The 18552-nt window shown below is 41.5% G+C and overlaps 1 protein-coding gene across 1 annotated transcript; it reads right to left on the reverse strand.

Moving 5' to 3' along the window:
- On the reverse strand, nt 416-8456 carry LOC109224246 (RNA-directed DNA polymerase homolog). Its single transcript, XM_019388833.1, has 3 exons — nt 8037-8456; nt 6655-6778; nt 416-549 (listed from the first exon to the last, which is right to left on the reverse strand). Exons 1-3 carry the CDS (start codon nt 8454-8456, stop codon nt 416-418), a joined length of 678 nt encoding a protein of 225 aa, XP_019244378.1.

Here is an 18552-nt window from a genome sequence, read left to right on the forward strand (position 1 = left end):
TGCTTTCCCCGGGATTGGGGATCTCTACTTGAATTGCCTTCCCCCATAGGAAGTCTTTCTTTACCCTCTCCGTGTTGGTCACCACGTAGATGTACCGAGACACGGGCTCGCATCGGCCCAGTGTAGAAGGGGGATTTTCGATAGAAAAATCGGAGACTGTATCAAATTTGCAAGGGGTACATTGTTCGATAGTTGGAGGTATTTTTGGTTTGCCCTTGGACGGGCGTGACGAAGAAGCGGCGCCCTCCTTCTGAGCTACCGTTCTAGAGGTGCTAGCCATAACTATGAAAAAGGTTTCAAATAAGGAAGGTGAAGAAACGAGCACAGAAAGAAGATAGATGCAGAAAGTTGTGAACTTAGCTCTAAAAACTTGAAGATATTGTAAAAAGCGTGAATAGCAAATGAATTGAAGTATTTATAGAAGCTGTTCGGATGATGCTTGAGGAGCGGAAAGGTCGAACCAATAGCGGTTCGTGGGCTTTTTTGATAATCGTGCTGACAGCAACCTCAACGCAGCCTTTGGGTCATGGCATTTAATGCTCTGATGGGCTGACATCATAATGGGAGTATCATAGAAGCAAGAGTTCAAGGCCGTTTCTTATCATTTCACTCTAAGAAACGCGGAGACTATCTGTATACGGCTAAAATCGGAGAGTCCGATTTAATGATCGTTATGGCGTTAGCCCGTTTTTGGAAGCCTCGTTGCATAGCTCGAAGTTTGACCTCGGGGCTCGGGGCAGTGCAAATAGGCAGCTATCTCGGACAAGCAGGAAATTGCCAATAAGCACGTGATTAAAGCTGACCAAGTCTACAAGAATAGTACAAGTCCGTGCCGTGGCATTAAATGGCTGTACCAGCCGTTGATCTTTGTAAGAAATGGCTGTACCGGCCTCATATCCTTGTAATGAATGCATATGTACGATATTGGGATTCCCCCTCCTATATAAAGGGGATCCTTATCATTTTGTAAAGGGGGATGATACAACATTGAATACAAGAGCAAGAACATTCTCTGCTCTCTAACAATAAACATATTCTCCTTTGATTCTATTGCTTACATTTATTACATTACTTGTATTTATTGTGTTTTCATTAATTGTTCTTCATTTATTACTCATCATTAATCATAAAGAGCCTTCATCAAAGCTCTTAGAACCGTTAGTTCTCCGTCGATTGTCCGTAGCCTAATGTTTAGCTCGGCCCTGAGGCCCCGTACAACCTAGCTCGAGGCCCCGATTCTCTGCCACTCGGTTTGCTCGACACACTGCCTTCAAGCTCTTACCTTATTCTCTAGTTTCACACTTAGCATCTACTGCCTAACAACTAGCATAAAAATAAAACATGTATTTTTAGAACAACAAAATCAAATTTAATTGTAATTACTATTTTCAAGGTAAACGCACTTATTAGGTAACTAGGTAATGTCCCGTTACCCGATAATTAACCAATTACCCGCAAAATTAAGAATTGTCTCAAAATTACTTAAAATTTTACTCATTTTTAATACACTTTATACATCATACTATCATTGTTATGTGGTACCATACAAAATAAATACATATGTTATTGTTTCATTAAAATATCCATGTAAAAATACATATATTTTTTTTCAACTTTTAATTTTCCTAAAGATTAAAAATTTCCGTATGCTTAATTCTTAAAATGGTAAAAAGATAACCTTCTTTTCTTGTGAGAAAATAATTTCTATCTTTACCATAAAGAAAATCTCATAATTTCTCATATTTTGAATATAATTTACCATATCCGAAAATAGTAATAATGGTAACTATCCAAAATTATACTTATAAAGCTTTTACTAAAATACTTTACTTAAAAGAAAATACCACACTAACATAATATCTAACAGTATTAAGGTTGTTAAACTTACGGGGTGTAATACTTCATGCATACAAAAACATTTTTTTTTAAAAGTAAAGGACTTAGTGCAAAAATGGGTGCACCCTTAAAATGAAAAAGCAAATGCAAATAAAGTTACTATACTATCTAAAAGGAACTTCAACAAATACCTATTTCTTATCAAGAAATTATCGGCATCTCCCCTTTACATCTTCATATGAGACCAACTTAAATTATGTTGAAGTAATTTCAAATGAACGTTGCTGCTATGCTATCAATAGAATCAGAGAGAAGGATGGAAAAGAATTAAGGCGGCCAAACTAGATCAAGGGAAATAAATCATGTCTACAAGATTTCTTCACATAACAAAATTCAACTCCGTGTTTAATTTACGAGTTGTAACATCCTTTCCCCCTTTAGAACATTCGTCCTCGAATGTTAATTCTTAGAGATTTACAAAAGTTTTCACTAGGGTCTCCTCTGTAATTTAACTCAACCTCTATCTGAAGTCTGGACTATTCACAACTTTTTGTGCTTGAGTATCTCGTTTCTTCTTCACCTTTACCCTACTTACTTTTCAATCTCGCATCGTATCTCCTGTTTCTTTCATAATCTCCCTTCCACATTACGCCTTAAAGCTCTACCGTGATACCTGTACCTCTAGTGCATACAAAATCTAGCAGAAGCTTCAACTGACTTCGTACGACTCAGCTCTATGGCACGATTTGGAAACAAAAGAAGGGTGACATTTCCTAAATGCCCTATAGCCTCTCAATTATAAATGTGGCGCGCAACACACTTATAAGTGAGACTCTACTAGGCTCGGCTTTGTAGACTTCCTAGGACACGACCTGCTCTGATACCACTTTGTCACGCCCCAACCTTGGGAGGCGTGGCTGGCACCCGGTGCCGTACTGGTCCGAGCGGACCACTCTGTAATTCATGATCATTCGACCAAAACTAGAACACACAAAGGTCAAGTTAGCTGGACTCATTCCTTTTGTAACTATCATGGTGTCACGACCCAAATTTCCCACCGTCGGGACCGTGATGGCGCCTAACATTGAACCCGCTAGGCAAGCCAACATTACTGATTATTTTACTTTTTTACTTTTATCTTTCAGCAATTTACAAGATAACATAACATAAACAACAGAATAAAATGCGGGGAAGAACAGAATTTAGCAGTTTAATGTAATACTAGTACGGAATCCCAAAATAAAAATCCACCCAGAATTGGTGTCACAATATCACGGACTATCTAGGAATACTACAAGTAGTGGTCTGAACAAGAAAAATAGAAGTCTGTCTCAGAAATAGATAAAAACAAAATGGAAATCTGATAGAAGGGGACGCCAAGGCCTGCGGACGCTTGCAGGACTACTTCGGGTCTCCACTGGACTGAAGGCAGCAACCTCAATCTATGGTCCATAGGGTCCAGTACCGGGATCTGCACAAAAGAGTGCAGAGTGTAGCATCAGTACAACCGACCTCATGTACTGGTAAGTGTCGAGCCTAACTTCGGCGAAGTAATGACGAGGCTAGGACACGAACAACCAAATAACTTGTGCAAGTAAATCATATACCGTAAACAATAATAACAAGAATTAAACAGAACAAGAGGGTAAAAGGGGAAACATGCTGAGAGGGGTATCAAGTTATAACGGATATAAAGCAAGGCGATAAAGTAAATATCAAACTTAATGCAACGGAATTAATAACATAAAAACAGGTGCACGACATCACTTTTCATGCTTTTACTCTCGTCCTCACAGTAAAAATCAACAGAAACGGCACGACATCACCCTTCGTGCATTTACTCTCTCATAATCATGGCACAACATCACCCTTCGTGCTTTACACTCTTCCTCACCCAAACAAATACAATAATAACATCCCGGCAAGGGAATCCACGTTAGAACAACAAATAGAAATAATACCATCCCGGCAAGGGAGTCAACAACAGAAACAATATCATCCCGGCAAGGGAATCAACTATAACCAAACTAGCTTCAACAATTACTTCACAAATACACCTCAGCTAGAACCAATACTCGACAATAGTCAACTACCAAGAATTTATCATAAGCCTTATACCACAATACTAATCATCAATTTCAACAATTACAATACATAATAAAAATCACAACAATCTTAATATAAGACTCACGGGCATGCTTGACACCAACATATAGATACTCGTCACCTCACCTATACGGCGTACTCGACACTAACACATAGCAAATAAGACTCAACACCTATTCCCTCAAGCTAAGGTTAGACCAAACACTTACCTCGAATTCCACGGCCAAACTCAAGCCTCAAATACCAGTTTCCCTTTTGATTCCACTTCCAATTCACTTGTATCTAACCCAAGTTAATTTAACAACATCAATAAATGCTAAAGAATTCAACTCCAATGCTAAATTATAGGTATTCTATCATTTTCCCCCAAAAGTCAAAAATCGACCCTGGGCCGCTTGGTCAAAACTCGAGGTTCGGACCAAAACCCGATCACCCATTCACCCACGAGCCCGAATATGCAATTAGTTTCGAAATCCGACCCCAAAACGAGGTCTAACTTCCAATTATTCAAAAGGCCCTAACTCTACCCAAATTCCCAATTTCTACCATAAAAACCTTAGATTTTTGGATGAAGATTGATGAAATGCAAAGGGAAATTGAAAGAAAAAGGATTAGAATCGTATACCAATAATTTGGGGAAGAATTCGCCTCTTAAAAATTGCCTCAATGCTCTCTACTTTTCAAAAATATGAAAGTGTGGGCTAATTCCCGATTCTGCTACTGTTTTAAGTGCTGGGCGACAGTGTTCATCGCGATCGCGTAAACACTGTCGCGATCGCGAAGAGCAGCCTCCTAAGGACTTACACGATCGCGAGATCCTCCACGCGTTCGCGAAGGGTAAGCCCCTCCTGGCCTTCGCGTTCGCGGACCGCTGTACGCGTTCGCGTAGAAGAAAGGGTTGATTCCCAGCCCACCCCCATTTTACTATACGCGTTCGCGTGACATAGGTCGTGTTCGCGTTGAGCAGCCCCCCAGTGCTCTGCGTTCGCGACCCTGTCTATGCGTTCGCGTAGAACAAACCCATCCCCAGCCCAGTTTCCCTTCCGTGATCGTGAGAGTTACTACGCGATCGCAATGCACGGTGGAACAGACACCAGAAGCAGCAACCATACCAGATTTTCCTAAGTCAAAAACACCCCGAAGCCTATCCGAAACTCACCCGAGCCCTCGGGGCTCCAAACCAAACATGCACACAACTCTAAAAACATCATACGGACTTGTTCGTGTGATCAAATCGCCAAAATAACATCTTAAACAACGAATTTAGCATGAAAATCAATGAAAATTTCAAGAACTCTTAAAGTTTCCATTTAACAACCGAGGGTCCGATTCACGTCATATGAATTCCGTTTCTTACCAAATTTTACAGGCACAACTTAAATACCATAACAAACCTGTACCGGGATCCGGAACCAAAATACGGGCCTGATACCATCAAATTCAAACATCTTTAAATTTCCATAAACTCTTATATTTTCAGTTAAACAATTTCTTTCAAAAATTTATTTCTCGGGCTAGGGACCTCGGAATTCAAATCCGGGCACACGCACAAGTCCTATATTTTTCTACGGACCCTCCGGGACCGTCAAATCATGGGTCCGGGTCTGTTTACCCGAAATGTTGACCAAAGTCAACTTAAATTCAATTTTAAAGGCAAAAATAGCATTTTTCTCAAATATTTCACATAAGAGCTTTCCGGATATATGCCCAGACCGCGCATGCAAACCGAGGTGGAAGAAAAGGAGGTTTTTAAGACCTCGAGACACAGATTTGACTTTCAAAACAAGAGATGACCTTTGGGTCATCACATTCTCCACCTCTAAAATAACCGTTCGTCCTCGAACGGACATGGAAAAGTACCTGAGTCGGGGAAAAGATGGGGATATCGGCTCCACATATCGGACTCGGACTCCCAGGTAGCTGCCTCGACAGGCTGACCTCTCCACTGAACACGAACTGAAGGATAACTCTTCGATCTCAACTGACGAACCTGCCGGTCTAGAATAGCTACCGCCTCCTCCTCATAGGTCAAGTCCTTGTCCAAGTGGACACTGCTGAAATCTAACACGTGGGATGGATCGCCGTGATACTTCCGAAGCATGGACACATGAAACACTGGATGCACAGCTGATAAACTCGGCGACAACGCAAGTCTGTAAGCCATCTCTCCCACTCGATCAAGAATCTCGAAAGGACCGACGAATCTTGGGCTTAGCTTGCCCTTCTTCCCAAATCTCATCACGCCCTTCATGGGCGACACCCGAAGAACCACTCGCTCTCCGAATATGAATGCCACATCACGAACCTTGCGGTCGGCATATCTCTTTTGCTTGGACTGAGCTGTACGAAGCCTATCCTGAATGATCTTAACCTTGTCCAAGGCATCCTGTATCAATTCCATACCCAACAACTGATCCTCTTCCGGCTCAAACCACGCAACCGGCGATCGATACCGCGTACCATATAAAGCCTCATAGGGAGCCATCTGAATGCTTGATTGGTAGCTATTGTTGTAGGCAAACTCCGCTAATGGCAAGAACTGATCCCAAGACCCACCAAAGTCAATAACACATGCTCGGAGCATATCTTCCAAAATCTGAATTGCACGCTCGGACTGTCCGTCCGTCTGAGGATGAAATACTATGCTCAACTCGACCCGAGTACCCAACTCACGCTGAACTGCCCTCCAGAAATGCGAGGTAAACTGCGTACCTCGGTCAGAAATAATGGACACGGGCATACCACGAAGACGAGCAATCTCCTGGATATAAATCTCTGCCAATCGCTCAGAAGAATTGGAAACTGCCACAAGAATGAAGCGCGCTGACTTGTCAGCCTATCAACAATAACCCATATCACGTCAAACTTCCTCTGAGTCCGTGGGAGTCCAACAACGAAGTCCATGGTGATACGCTCCCACTTCCACTCAGGAATGTCAATCTTCTGGAACAAACCACCGGGTCTCTGATGCTCATACTTCACCTGCTGACAATTCAAACACCGAGCTACATACGAAACAATATCCTTCTTCATCCTCCTCCACCAGTAATACTGCCGCAAGTCCTGATACATCTTAGCGGTGCTCGGATGAATAGAATACCGGGAAAAATGGGCCTCCTCTAGAATGAACTCACGATGTCCATCCATATTAGGCACACAAATATGACCCTGCATCCTCAAAACTCCATCATCTCCAACTGTAACCTGCTTGGCACCCCCGTGCCGCACTGTGTCCCTAAGGACAAGCAAATGAGGATCATCATATTGCCGATCTCGGATACGCTCAAATAGTGAAGAACGAGAGACTATGCAATCTAACACAAGGCTGGGCTCAGAAACATCCAATCTCACGAACTGATTGGCTAAATCCTGAACATCCAAAGCAAGCGGTCTGTCACCAACCGGAATATACGTAAGACTGCCCATACTGGCTGACTTCCTACTCAAAGCATCGGCCACCACATTGGCCTTCCCCGGATGATACAAGATGGTGATATCATAGTCTTTCAAAAGCTCCAACCACCTCCCCTGCCTCAAATTTAGCTCCTTCTGCTTGAACAAATACTGCAAACTCTTATGATCCGTGAACACCTCACATGACACGCCATATAAGTAATGCCTCCAAATCTTCAGCGTGTGAATAATGGCTGCTAGCTCCAAATCATGAACTGGATAATTCTTTTCGTGGATCTTCAGCTGTCACGAAGCATATGCCATAACTTTGCCATTCTGCATCAACACTGCACCAAGTCCAATACGAGATGCATCGTAATACACTGTATGTGGCCCTGAACCTGTGGGCAATACCAACACTGGCGCCGTAGTCAAAGCTATCTTGAGCTTCTGAAAGCTCGCTCACACTCGTCCGACCACCTGAACTGGGCACCCTTCTGGGTCAACCTGGTCATCGTGGTTGCTATAGATGAAATCCCCTCCACGAACCGGCGGTTATAACTCGCCAAACCCAAGAAACTCCGGATCTCTGTAGCTGATGTGGGTGAAGGCCAGTCCTTGACTGCCTCTATCTTCTTCGGATCCACCTGAATACCCTCTGCTGATACAACGTGATCCTAGAATGCAACTGAACTCAACCAAAACTCGCACTTCAAAAACTTGGCATACAACTGACTGTCTCTCAGAGTCTGAAGAACAACTCGAAGATGCTGCTCATGCTCCTCTCGGCTGCGGGAGTAGATCAAAATACCATCAATGAAGACAATCATGAAGGAATCCAAATATGGCTTGAACACTCGGTTCATCAAATCCATGAACATAGCTGGGGCATTTGTCAACCCAAACGACATCACTAAAAACTCATAATGCCCGTACCGAGTGCGGAAAGCTGTCTTAGGGACATCGGATGCCCTAATCCTCAACTGGTGGTAGCCCGATCTCAAATCAATCTTCGAGAATACATTGGCACCCTGAAACTGGTCAAACAAATCATCAATCCTCGGCAATGGGTACTTGTTCTTGATGGTGACCTTGTTCAACTGCCGGTAATCTATACGCATCCTCATCGATCCATCCTTCTTCTTAACAAACAACACCGGCGCACCCCAGGGCGAGACACTAGGTCTAATAAAGCCCTTATCCAGCAAGTCTTGTAACTGCTCCTTCAACTCTTTCAACTCTGGCAGGGCCATGCGATATGGAGGAATAGAAATAGGCTGAGTGCCCAGAGCCAAATCAATGCAAAAGTCAATATCCCTTTTGGGTGGCATACCCGGCAGGTCTGAGGGGAATACCTCTGGAAACTCACGAACAATGGGCACAGAATCAATAGAAGGAACCTCAGCACTCGAATCACGAACATATGCCAAATAAGCCAAACATCCCTTCTCGACCATACGCCGAGACTTTATATATGAGATAACCCTATTGGTAGAATGACCAGGAGTCCCACTCCACTCCAATTGAGGCAACGCTGGCAATGCTAAGGTCACAGTCTTGGCGTGACAATCCAATATGGCATGGTAAGGAGACAACCAATCCATCCCCAAAATGACATCAAAGTCTACCATATCGAGAAGTAGGAGATTTACACTCGTCTCAAGATCCCCGATAACAACTACAGATGAACGATAGACACGATCTACCACAATAGAATCACCCACCGGTGTAGAAACATATATAGGAGCACTCAAAGAATCACGAGGCACAATTATATGCGAAGCAAAATAAGAAGACACATAGGAATATATAGACCCCGGATCAAACAGAACTGAAGCATCTCTACTACAAACCAGAACATTACCTGTGATAACGACATCAAATGCCTCAGCCTTAGGCCTGGCTGGGAAAGCATAGCATCGGGGCTAGGCCCCACCACCCTGAACCACATCCCCGGGACGGCCTCCTGCTGGCTGACCTCCACCTCTAGTGGCCTGACCTCCACCTCTAGCTGCCTGACCTCCACCTCTAACACCTCGACCCCTACCTCTAGCTGGCTGAGCGGGCGGTGGAACACCCGGTGCTGGAACCATAGCATGAGAACCCTGGTGCTGAGAACTGCTCGAGGCTCGAGGGAAAAACCTGGCAATATGCCTCGTATCGCCACAAGTATAGCAAGCCCTCAGCTGCTGGGACTGCTGACCCTGAAACTGACCCCGACAACCTGAGTAACCACCCTAAAAACTCTGGAGCGGAGGTGCAATAGTAGGAACTGGTGATGCACTGTAGGGTAGCTGATCTGAATACTGCATATGAGAACCACGACCGCCTGGAGCACCATGAGAAGCCTGAAGTGCTGAATGAAACGGCCTGGGAGGATGGCCCCTACCAAAAGAATCCCTACCTCCAGATGAGGCACCACCGAACACTGATAGGAGCTCGTGATGCACTGTAGGGTAGATGATCTGAATACTGCATATGAGAACCACGACCACCTAGAGCACCATAAGAAGTCTGAATTGCTGAATGAAACGGCCTGGGAGGATGGACCCTACCAAAAGAATCCCTGCCTCCAGATGAGGAACCACTCCCCTGTAATAGAACCATCTCAACTCTCATGGCCACATTGGCCGCATCCTGAAAAGAAATCTCGCTCCTTGTCTCCTTAGCCATCTGCAATCAAATCGGCTGAGCGAGTCCCTCAATGAACCTCCTCACCCTCTCTCTCTCGGTGGGAAGTATAATAAGAGCATGACGGGCCAAGGCAATGAATCTGGTCTCATACTGAGTGACGGTCATAGAACCCTGCCGGAGACGCTCAAACTGCCTCCGATAGTCCTCCCTCTAAGTGATAGGAAGAAACTTCTCCAGAAATAACTGAGAGAACTAGTCCCAAGTCAAAGCCGGTGACCCAACTGGTCTAGCCAAACAATAATCTCTCCACCAAGTCTTGGCGGAACCTGGAAGACGAAAAGCAGCAAAGTCGACCCTATTGGTCTCCACTATCCCCATGTTCCGAAGAACCTTGTGACAGCTGTCCAAATAGTCTTGGGGATCCTCTGAAGATGTACCACCATAAGTAGTAGTGAACAGCTTGGTGAACCTGTCCAACCTCCACAAGGCATCAGCAGACATAGCTGCTCCATCACCGGTCTGAGCTACAACACCCGGCTGAACTACCCCAACTGGCTGAGCTGCTGGAGTCTGAAACTGAGGAGCCATCTGCTCCGAAGTGCGAGTAGCGAGAGTCTGTGCTCCTCCCCCAGCTCGAGAGATGGCTGGTGCTACAGGAAGTAAGCCTACCTGGGCGACACTCTCCATAAGGCCCACTAGATGGACCAGAGCATCCTGGAGTACCGGGGTAGCGATGAACCCCTCTGGGACCTGAGCTGGCCCTACTGGAACAGTCTGGGCTGGAGCCTCCTCCTCAAACTCTACCTGAGGCTCCGCCGCTGGTGCTGCTGCTCTAGGCTAAGCCCTGCCACTGCCTCGGCCTCTAGCACGGCCTCGGCCTCGTCCTCTGCCCCTCGTAGGAGCTGTCAGTGGGGGCTCGGGCTGCTGATCGGCAGATGATGAAGCACGGGTTCTCGCTATCTGCGAAAGAACATAGTAGAAGTTCAATTAGCATTGAGAATTCAAACCGCACGACAGAGATGAATAGAAGTGAAACTGTTCCTAACTCCGTAGCCTCTGGGGGATAAACACAGACGTCTCCGTGTCGATCCCTCAGACTCTACTAAGCTTGTCCGTGAATTGTGAGACCTAAGCAACCTAGAGCTCTGATACCAACTTGTCACGACCCGAATTTTCCACCGTCGGGATCGTGATGGCGCCTAACATTGAACCCGCTAGGCAAGCCAACGTTACTGATTATTTTACCTTTTTACTTTTATCTTTCAGCAATTTGCAAGATAACATAACATAAACAACGGAATAAAATGCGGAAGAACAGAATTTAGTAGTTTAATGTAATACTAGTACGAAATCCCAAAATAGAAATCCACCCAGAGCTGGTGTCACAATATCACAGACTATCTAGGAATACTACAGGTAGTGGTCTGAACAAGAAAAATACAAGTCTATCTCAGAAATAGATAAAAACAGAATGGAAATCTGATAGAAGGGGACGCCAAGGCCTGCGGATGCCTGCATGACTACCTCGGGTCTCCACTGGACTGAAGGCAGCAACCTCAATCTATGGTCCGTAGGGTCCAGTACCGGGATCTGCACAAAAGAGTGCAGAGTGTAGCATCAGTACAACCGACCCCATGTAATGGTAAGTGTCGAACCTAACCTCAGCGAAGTAGTGACAAGGCTAGGACACGACAACCAAATAACCTGTGCAATTAAATCATATACCGGAAACAATAATAACAAGAATTAAACAGAACAAGAGGGTAAAAGGGGAAACATGTTGGGGGGGGGGTATCAAGTTATAACGGATATAAAGCAAGGCGACAAAGTAAATATCAAACTTAAAGCAACGGAATTAATAACACAAAAACAGGTGCACGGCATCACCCTTCGTGCTTTACACTCTTCCTCACCCAAACAAATACAATAATAACATCCCGGCAAGGGAATCCACATTAGAACATCATATAGAAATAATGCCGTCCCGACAAGGGAGTCAACAACAAATACAATATTATCCCGGCAAGGGAATCAGCTATAACCAAACTAGCTTCAACAATTACTTCACAAATACACCTCAGCTAGAACTAATACTCGACAATAGTCAACTACCAAGAATTTATCATAAGCCTTATACCACAACACTAATCATCAATTTCAACAATTACAATACATAATAAAAATCACAACAATCTTAATATAAGACTCACAGGCATGCTTGACACCAACGTATAGATACTCGTCACCTCACCTACAAGTCGTACTCGACACTAACACATAGCAAATAAGACACAACACCTATTCCCTCAAGCTAAAGTTAGACCAAAAACTTACCTCGAATTCCACGGCCAAACTCAAGCCTCAACTACCGCTTTCCCTTTTGATTCCACTTCCAATTCACTTGTATCTAACCTAAACTAATTTAACAACATCAATAAATGCTAAAGAATTTAACTTAAACTGCCAAATTCTGTTCTTCCGCATTTTATTCCGTTGTAAAATAATTAGTAACGTTGGCTTGCCTAGCGGGTTCAATGTTAGGCACCATCACGGTCTCGATTGTGGGAAATTCGGGTCGTGACACATGGGCTCACATGGCCACAACTCATAATGTATTACTATAAGTGGGCAACACTGTATCACTGAATTATTTTTCTTAAAACATTAATACATATGGGCTGTCAAGGCCTCTGACCTATTGCACAAAATGAACCTCTGTCTACAAAGCCTCGACGATTATTTGACATCAAATGGGACAGGGTACCGGCCTACCCATATGTCTGTAGCAAAACTTTGACATGATGACTCATACACTCGGCTGCACTCCGAATGAGGTGGAGTCTTACCAATCCTTCGCTGAATGCCAATCTCATCTACTCTGAGGGCTCGTTAAACTCATTATCTATACCTACAAGCATGAATGCAGCGTCCCCAATAAAAGAACGTTAGCACGAATAATGTACTGAGTATGTAAGACATATAAATGAATATGTAAAGAGCATGAAAGAAACATGGGGTAAAGGACTCAACCTGCAAGTCTGGATAGCTCTGTAAATTATGCAAAACATATAATGTCATGCATATGCGTATGAATGTCATGTCGTGCATAGGTACATGTGTTCATCACATCATCAAGCCTCTGAGGGCATCCCATCATATCATCTTGGCCACTGTGGGCAAAATCATCAACGTATACCAGCTGATCAGGTGGTGGTGCGTATATAACGCCATAACCTTTCCCATATCCCATATACATATATATACATATATATACGCGTATATAACGCCATCTGGTCATGGGTCAATGTGCATGTATAAATGCATGAAATGCATATGAAATACGTTAATAAAATCTCTCGGTACGTCATAAGACCATTATGCCTCTGATTAATTCCATGAAATAAACTTTACCAACTTACATATTTTTGAGACCCATGAACAGATGATAGAATAATATGACACACAGGAGAATAAGAATATACACATCTCTAGCATTTCTACGAATAGAGTAATTTATGGAAGTCGTGCATTTGCTCGTTTCGCTTGTGTCGTATAGATCATGCCAAAAAGAAAGAAGGGATAGCCTTAACATACCTGAGTCAATTCTCTTGAGAAAGATTACACCGTACTCCCTTATCCGAAATTACTCTCAGCTCATTCCTTAAAACTCTTGAGTACCAACTAATCTTCAGTTCAACGCATAAGCAATATCTTGAAATACCACTAATCTTCACTTCAATATATTAACGATATCTCACAGGACCACTAGTCTTCAGTTCAATACACAAGCAATATCTCAAAATACCACTAAATATATTAGCAAAATGTTGAGTACCCTTTTCATGAATGAAGAACCCCAACATCGTTAACCATCAAAATCATCAGAAATCATGTTCCATTTTCATCAAACAACAAAGCCAAAAAAAACAAATTATGGATTCAAACTAATACAATGAGAAACCTCAAGACCAACAAAAGAACTAACTAAAACCCATATGGTTCTTGGTTCTTAGCAACACATTCCATTGTGATTTTATGGGTCTGAATCATAGGAAAAAAATTATAAAGCTGGCATTTTTATGTATCTTTTAATGGCCAAAAGGTATGTAGCTTTCTTGGAATTACAAGACTTGTTTAAATTAGTTGACACCTCACCCAATATGACTAAGAGTCATATGTATATATGGGTGGCTTGCTTGCCACGTGGGGTTGGGGTGGGGATTTTAATTTTTACCCACTTATTAGGTAATTAGGTAATGTCCCGTTACCCGGTAATTAACCAATTACCCGCAAAATTAAGAATTGTCTCAAATTGCTTAAATTTTTACTCATTTTTAATACACTTTATACATCATACTATCATGTTCATGTGGTACCATACAAAATAAATACATACATTATTATTTCATTAAAATATCCATGTAAAAATACATATATATTTTTTTTCAACTTTTAATTTTCCTAAAGAGTAAAATTTTTCGTATGCTTAATTCTCAAAATGGTAAAAAGATAACCTTCTTTTCTTGTGAGAAAATAAATTCTATCATTACAATAACGAAAATCTCATAAAATTTCTCATATTATGAATATAATTTACCATATTCGAAAATAGTAATAATGGTAACTATCTAAAATTATACTTATAAAGCTTTTACTAATATACTTTACTTTAAAAAAAATACCAAACTAACATAATATCTAACGGTATTAAGGTTGTTAGACTTACGGGGTGTAATACTTCATGCATACAAAAACATTTTTTTTTACAAGGACTTACTGCAAAAATGGGCGAACCCTTAAAATGAAAAAGCAAATGCAAATAAAGTTACTATTCTATCTAAAAGGAACTTCAACAAGTACCTATTTCTTATCAAGAAATTATCGGCATCTCCCCTTTACATCTTTATATGAGACCAACTTAAATTATGTTGAAGTAATTTCAAATGAACGTTGCTGCTATGCTATCAATAGAATCAGAGAGAATGATGGAAAAGAATTAAGGCGGCCAAACTAGATCAAGGAAAATAAATCATGTCTACAAGATTTCTTCACATAACAAAATTCAACTGCGTGTTTAATTTACGGGTTATAACATCAGCACCTTAAAGGATTCCTAAGTAATTCCAGCTCAATCTTAAACTCCGTTGAATTAAATCTATTAGGTATTGAAGGTCCAAACATGTCAAATTGGGAAGCATCACCGTGTGGTCACATATATTAGATAGGTAATGTTATGGTCAATTTATGATAGCACATCTTAGAGTAATCGTTGAAGGTCATCAAACGTTTAGTGACGTTCGCGTAGAGATTTAGAATTTAGGAGGGTGAACAGGTTATTCTCAATATTTTCCCCTGAAGATGTTATGTGAGTTGATAATGAAGGTTACATAAGTGCATTTCACATTAGGCCGCACTAGGAGTATGAAGTTTCCCCATAGTTGTTCCCCATATATTTTGTGTTTTCACATGTCTATGTCTAAGAAGGTAGTTGGAGATCCTTTGTGTATCATTTCGGTGAAAATTATTGAAGGTGAAGTTAATTGATAGTTAGCTTATGCGAGGTATCTAGCTGTCATCCCTATTAGGTAAGTTTGGAGGTTGGGGTTGTTTCCGTGAATGTGTTATGGCAAAGCCTGTAAGTCGAGGAGGCCGCCTTGAAGGCCGAAAGTGTCGTGGAAAGAAAATATTTTCGCTTGATTGTATAACAATTGATTTTGATTTGAAGGGTACCTTATAAGTGTTATGATTTAAAAATGTGCAATCCATGTTCAGGTATCATTATGATAATGTAGTCCTTGTAATGCTGAGATTAGTGTGATGGATATATACGTTGTGGTGCTTTGTCGAGTTGCAGGTGGATAGGCCTAGTTACAAAGGAGATACTGCCAAAATTTCTGGAATTTTTTTTTTGGGAGTTAGTCAAAATTTAGGGACTTGAGGTAGGTTAGAAAAGAGATATGTTATGTTAGGTATTTGGGGCGGACTCTATCTCTCATTCGAGGACGAATGATCCTAAGCGGGGGAGAATGTAAGGCCCCCGGAAAATTTTACTAAGTAATTTAAGATTTCGTGGTGCCAGGTAGGCTAATTAAAATATTTTATGTGCTATAAAAATGATGTATATCAATTGGATATGGTAAATGAATGTATAAGTCATATAATAAGTAATTTGGGGTTCAAAGAAAGGCCTAAGTCTAAGTCAAATTGGAAAATTACATAATAGGCTAAAATTCCGAATGAGTGCGCACAAGTCCACACTTTGAACGAGCATATGTAAATATATATAAGGTTTTATGTGATGAACAACCTGTCAAATGAAAGGTCTTCGAGTCTAGTGTCTAATGCTTCCAACCGTTCGTCATTTGGATATCCCTACATAAAGTTATGATCAAATTACCAAAGGCTAGATTTGCGATCAATTTCGCGATTGCAAAACGACTCCGTGGACCGCATACGCGTCGCATAGTGAAGCAGAGTCGGGCAAAATATTATGCTGTCGCATATAGATTATGCTGTCGATTATGCTGCAAGTCTGCTGCCCACATATCGATTATGCTATAGCATAATTGCACCACATAATTGACTTTGGGGGTCGTTTTTGGAAATTTTCATATCCGAACCCACTTTGATAAATAAGCTTTGGGGCTTCATTTGGGGCTATTTTATACTAAATCTAGAGAGAGGTAAAAGCATTTAAGAAAGAGAAAGAGGGAACCTAGCCTTCCAATCACCAAATCTTGCTCAAGTCTTCAAGAATCTAGGAGATAGCCACTAGATTGTCCTCCATCCGGGTAAGTCCTATTTCCAGAACTTGCATGCAAGAGGTTAAGGGTTCAAATATGTTGTGGGGATTAGAAATAGGCCATGCATGTGAGACTAAGTTGTAGTATGTGATATAAATGAACTAATTTGGATAGTTCCTGTTAAAATTTGTTGAGGGAAGAAGGAATTTCCATTTTCGGACCTTGTAGTCTATTTCACACGTTAGGTGTTTGATGCAGTTCGTAAGAGAGTTACACCATGGGTAATCTTTCTAGTTGTTAATCGATTATTGATTTTTTCTTATAGATTATTATTGCTATAGGTGTTGGTGCGTTGTAGTAACTTAAGAAAAGCTCAACCAGGTATGTGGGCTAAACTTTATCTCTCGGAATTGAATTCCATATTATTTCTGTAGGTTTAAGTGTGACGGCCCCAAATCCCTAATCTCTACGTTCGGGTTATCCCTTATAGACTCATAAAACTTGATTATTCCAAATGGGCCTTATATCGAAACATAGACGTTTAATGTATGGTTTGGTTATTAAAATGGTGTGACTCTGAGTCGTAGTTTAAAAAGAAGACTAGCATACCCATTTGGGGTGAGGAAAACTCGATGTACTTATTACTTCCAGATGCCTATATGTGTACTAAATGCCTTGATTGAGTGTGTTTAGCCGATGGTAGACTATAAAGATACTGGAAAATTAATTAAATGAACCGGGGGAAATGGAGTGTGGGTAACATATATATATATATAATTGTGCCTAAGGAGAGTATACATATATGAAATGGATTACGAGACGCGCCTCGACTCAACTGTTTAAGATAACTTCTAAAATGTGAAATTTGCCTAAAAGCTCTTTGAGGTATGTATGGCTAGCTCTAATCTTTGTAGAATCAACTCGTTGGTGTCCGAATAGGTGGTATGAGTCCCTTACTCGATCATACTTGAATTGATTGTTTTTAATGTGTTGAGTCGAAAGATTTCTGTTTTTTTATTGTTCTAGTTGTCTACCATGTCACCATGCTACTTGAAAATGTGAATTATGATCCTACATGCTCCTTCTATTATGTATACAATTCATTATATGTTGGTTCTCGTTAATATGAAGGATGATGCTATTGAATGGATAAAAAGGGGAACTAGACTCGAATTGTAAACGTGTCCAAGTACCAAGAACTATGTGATAAATGGTGGAAGTGAAATGTGAACTGAGTAAATAAATGAAATAGTGATGTCCCAAAGTGAGATGGCTTAGCCGATCGGGCCGAGATCGGATGCCATGTTGTACACTGGTGGCATTTACATCAGAAATATAAATATATATTATGATGTTGGTGATGTCTCACTTGGGATGGCTTAGCCGGTCGGGCCGAGACCGGACTCCGTGTAAAAAGACACGGTGGCATTATAAATCGTGGCACTTGGCCTTAAGAGGCTATTAACCAAAAGGATGGAAAGACGAAATAAGAAACTATGTGATCCCTACTTGTGATTCTCTATTCCTGTGAAGTGCTATGTGATTTCCATTACTGCCTTCCTACCTTTTTAAATGATTCTCTTGAAAGCTTGTGTGATTCCTTAATTGATGTTGTGATGGTACTTATGTTTCTCATTGAATTCTTGAATTCTTCTGGTTGCATTATTGATCTTTCTAAGGAGATGTGTGTTACTTCCGTAGGTTGACAATCGTTAGGTTTCACTTGGGTATTTGGATGTTATTTATTGTGACTTGATTGTTTCTATGGCTTCCTTCTTCTTGTATGGTTATTGTATTTTGAAAGATGATTTTTAGCTTACATACTAGTACTATTCGACAG

Source organism: Nicotiana attenuata, chromosome 3 (genome assembly GCF_001879085.1).
Source record: "Nicotiana attenuata strain UT chromosome 3, NIATTr2, whole genome shotgun sequence".
NCBI classification, from domain to species: domain Eukaryota; kingdom Viridiplantae; phylum Streptophyta; class Magnoliopsida; order Solanales; family Solanaceae; genus Nicotiana; species Nicotiana attenuata.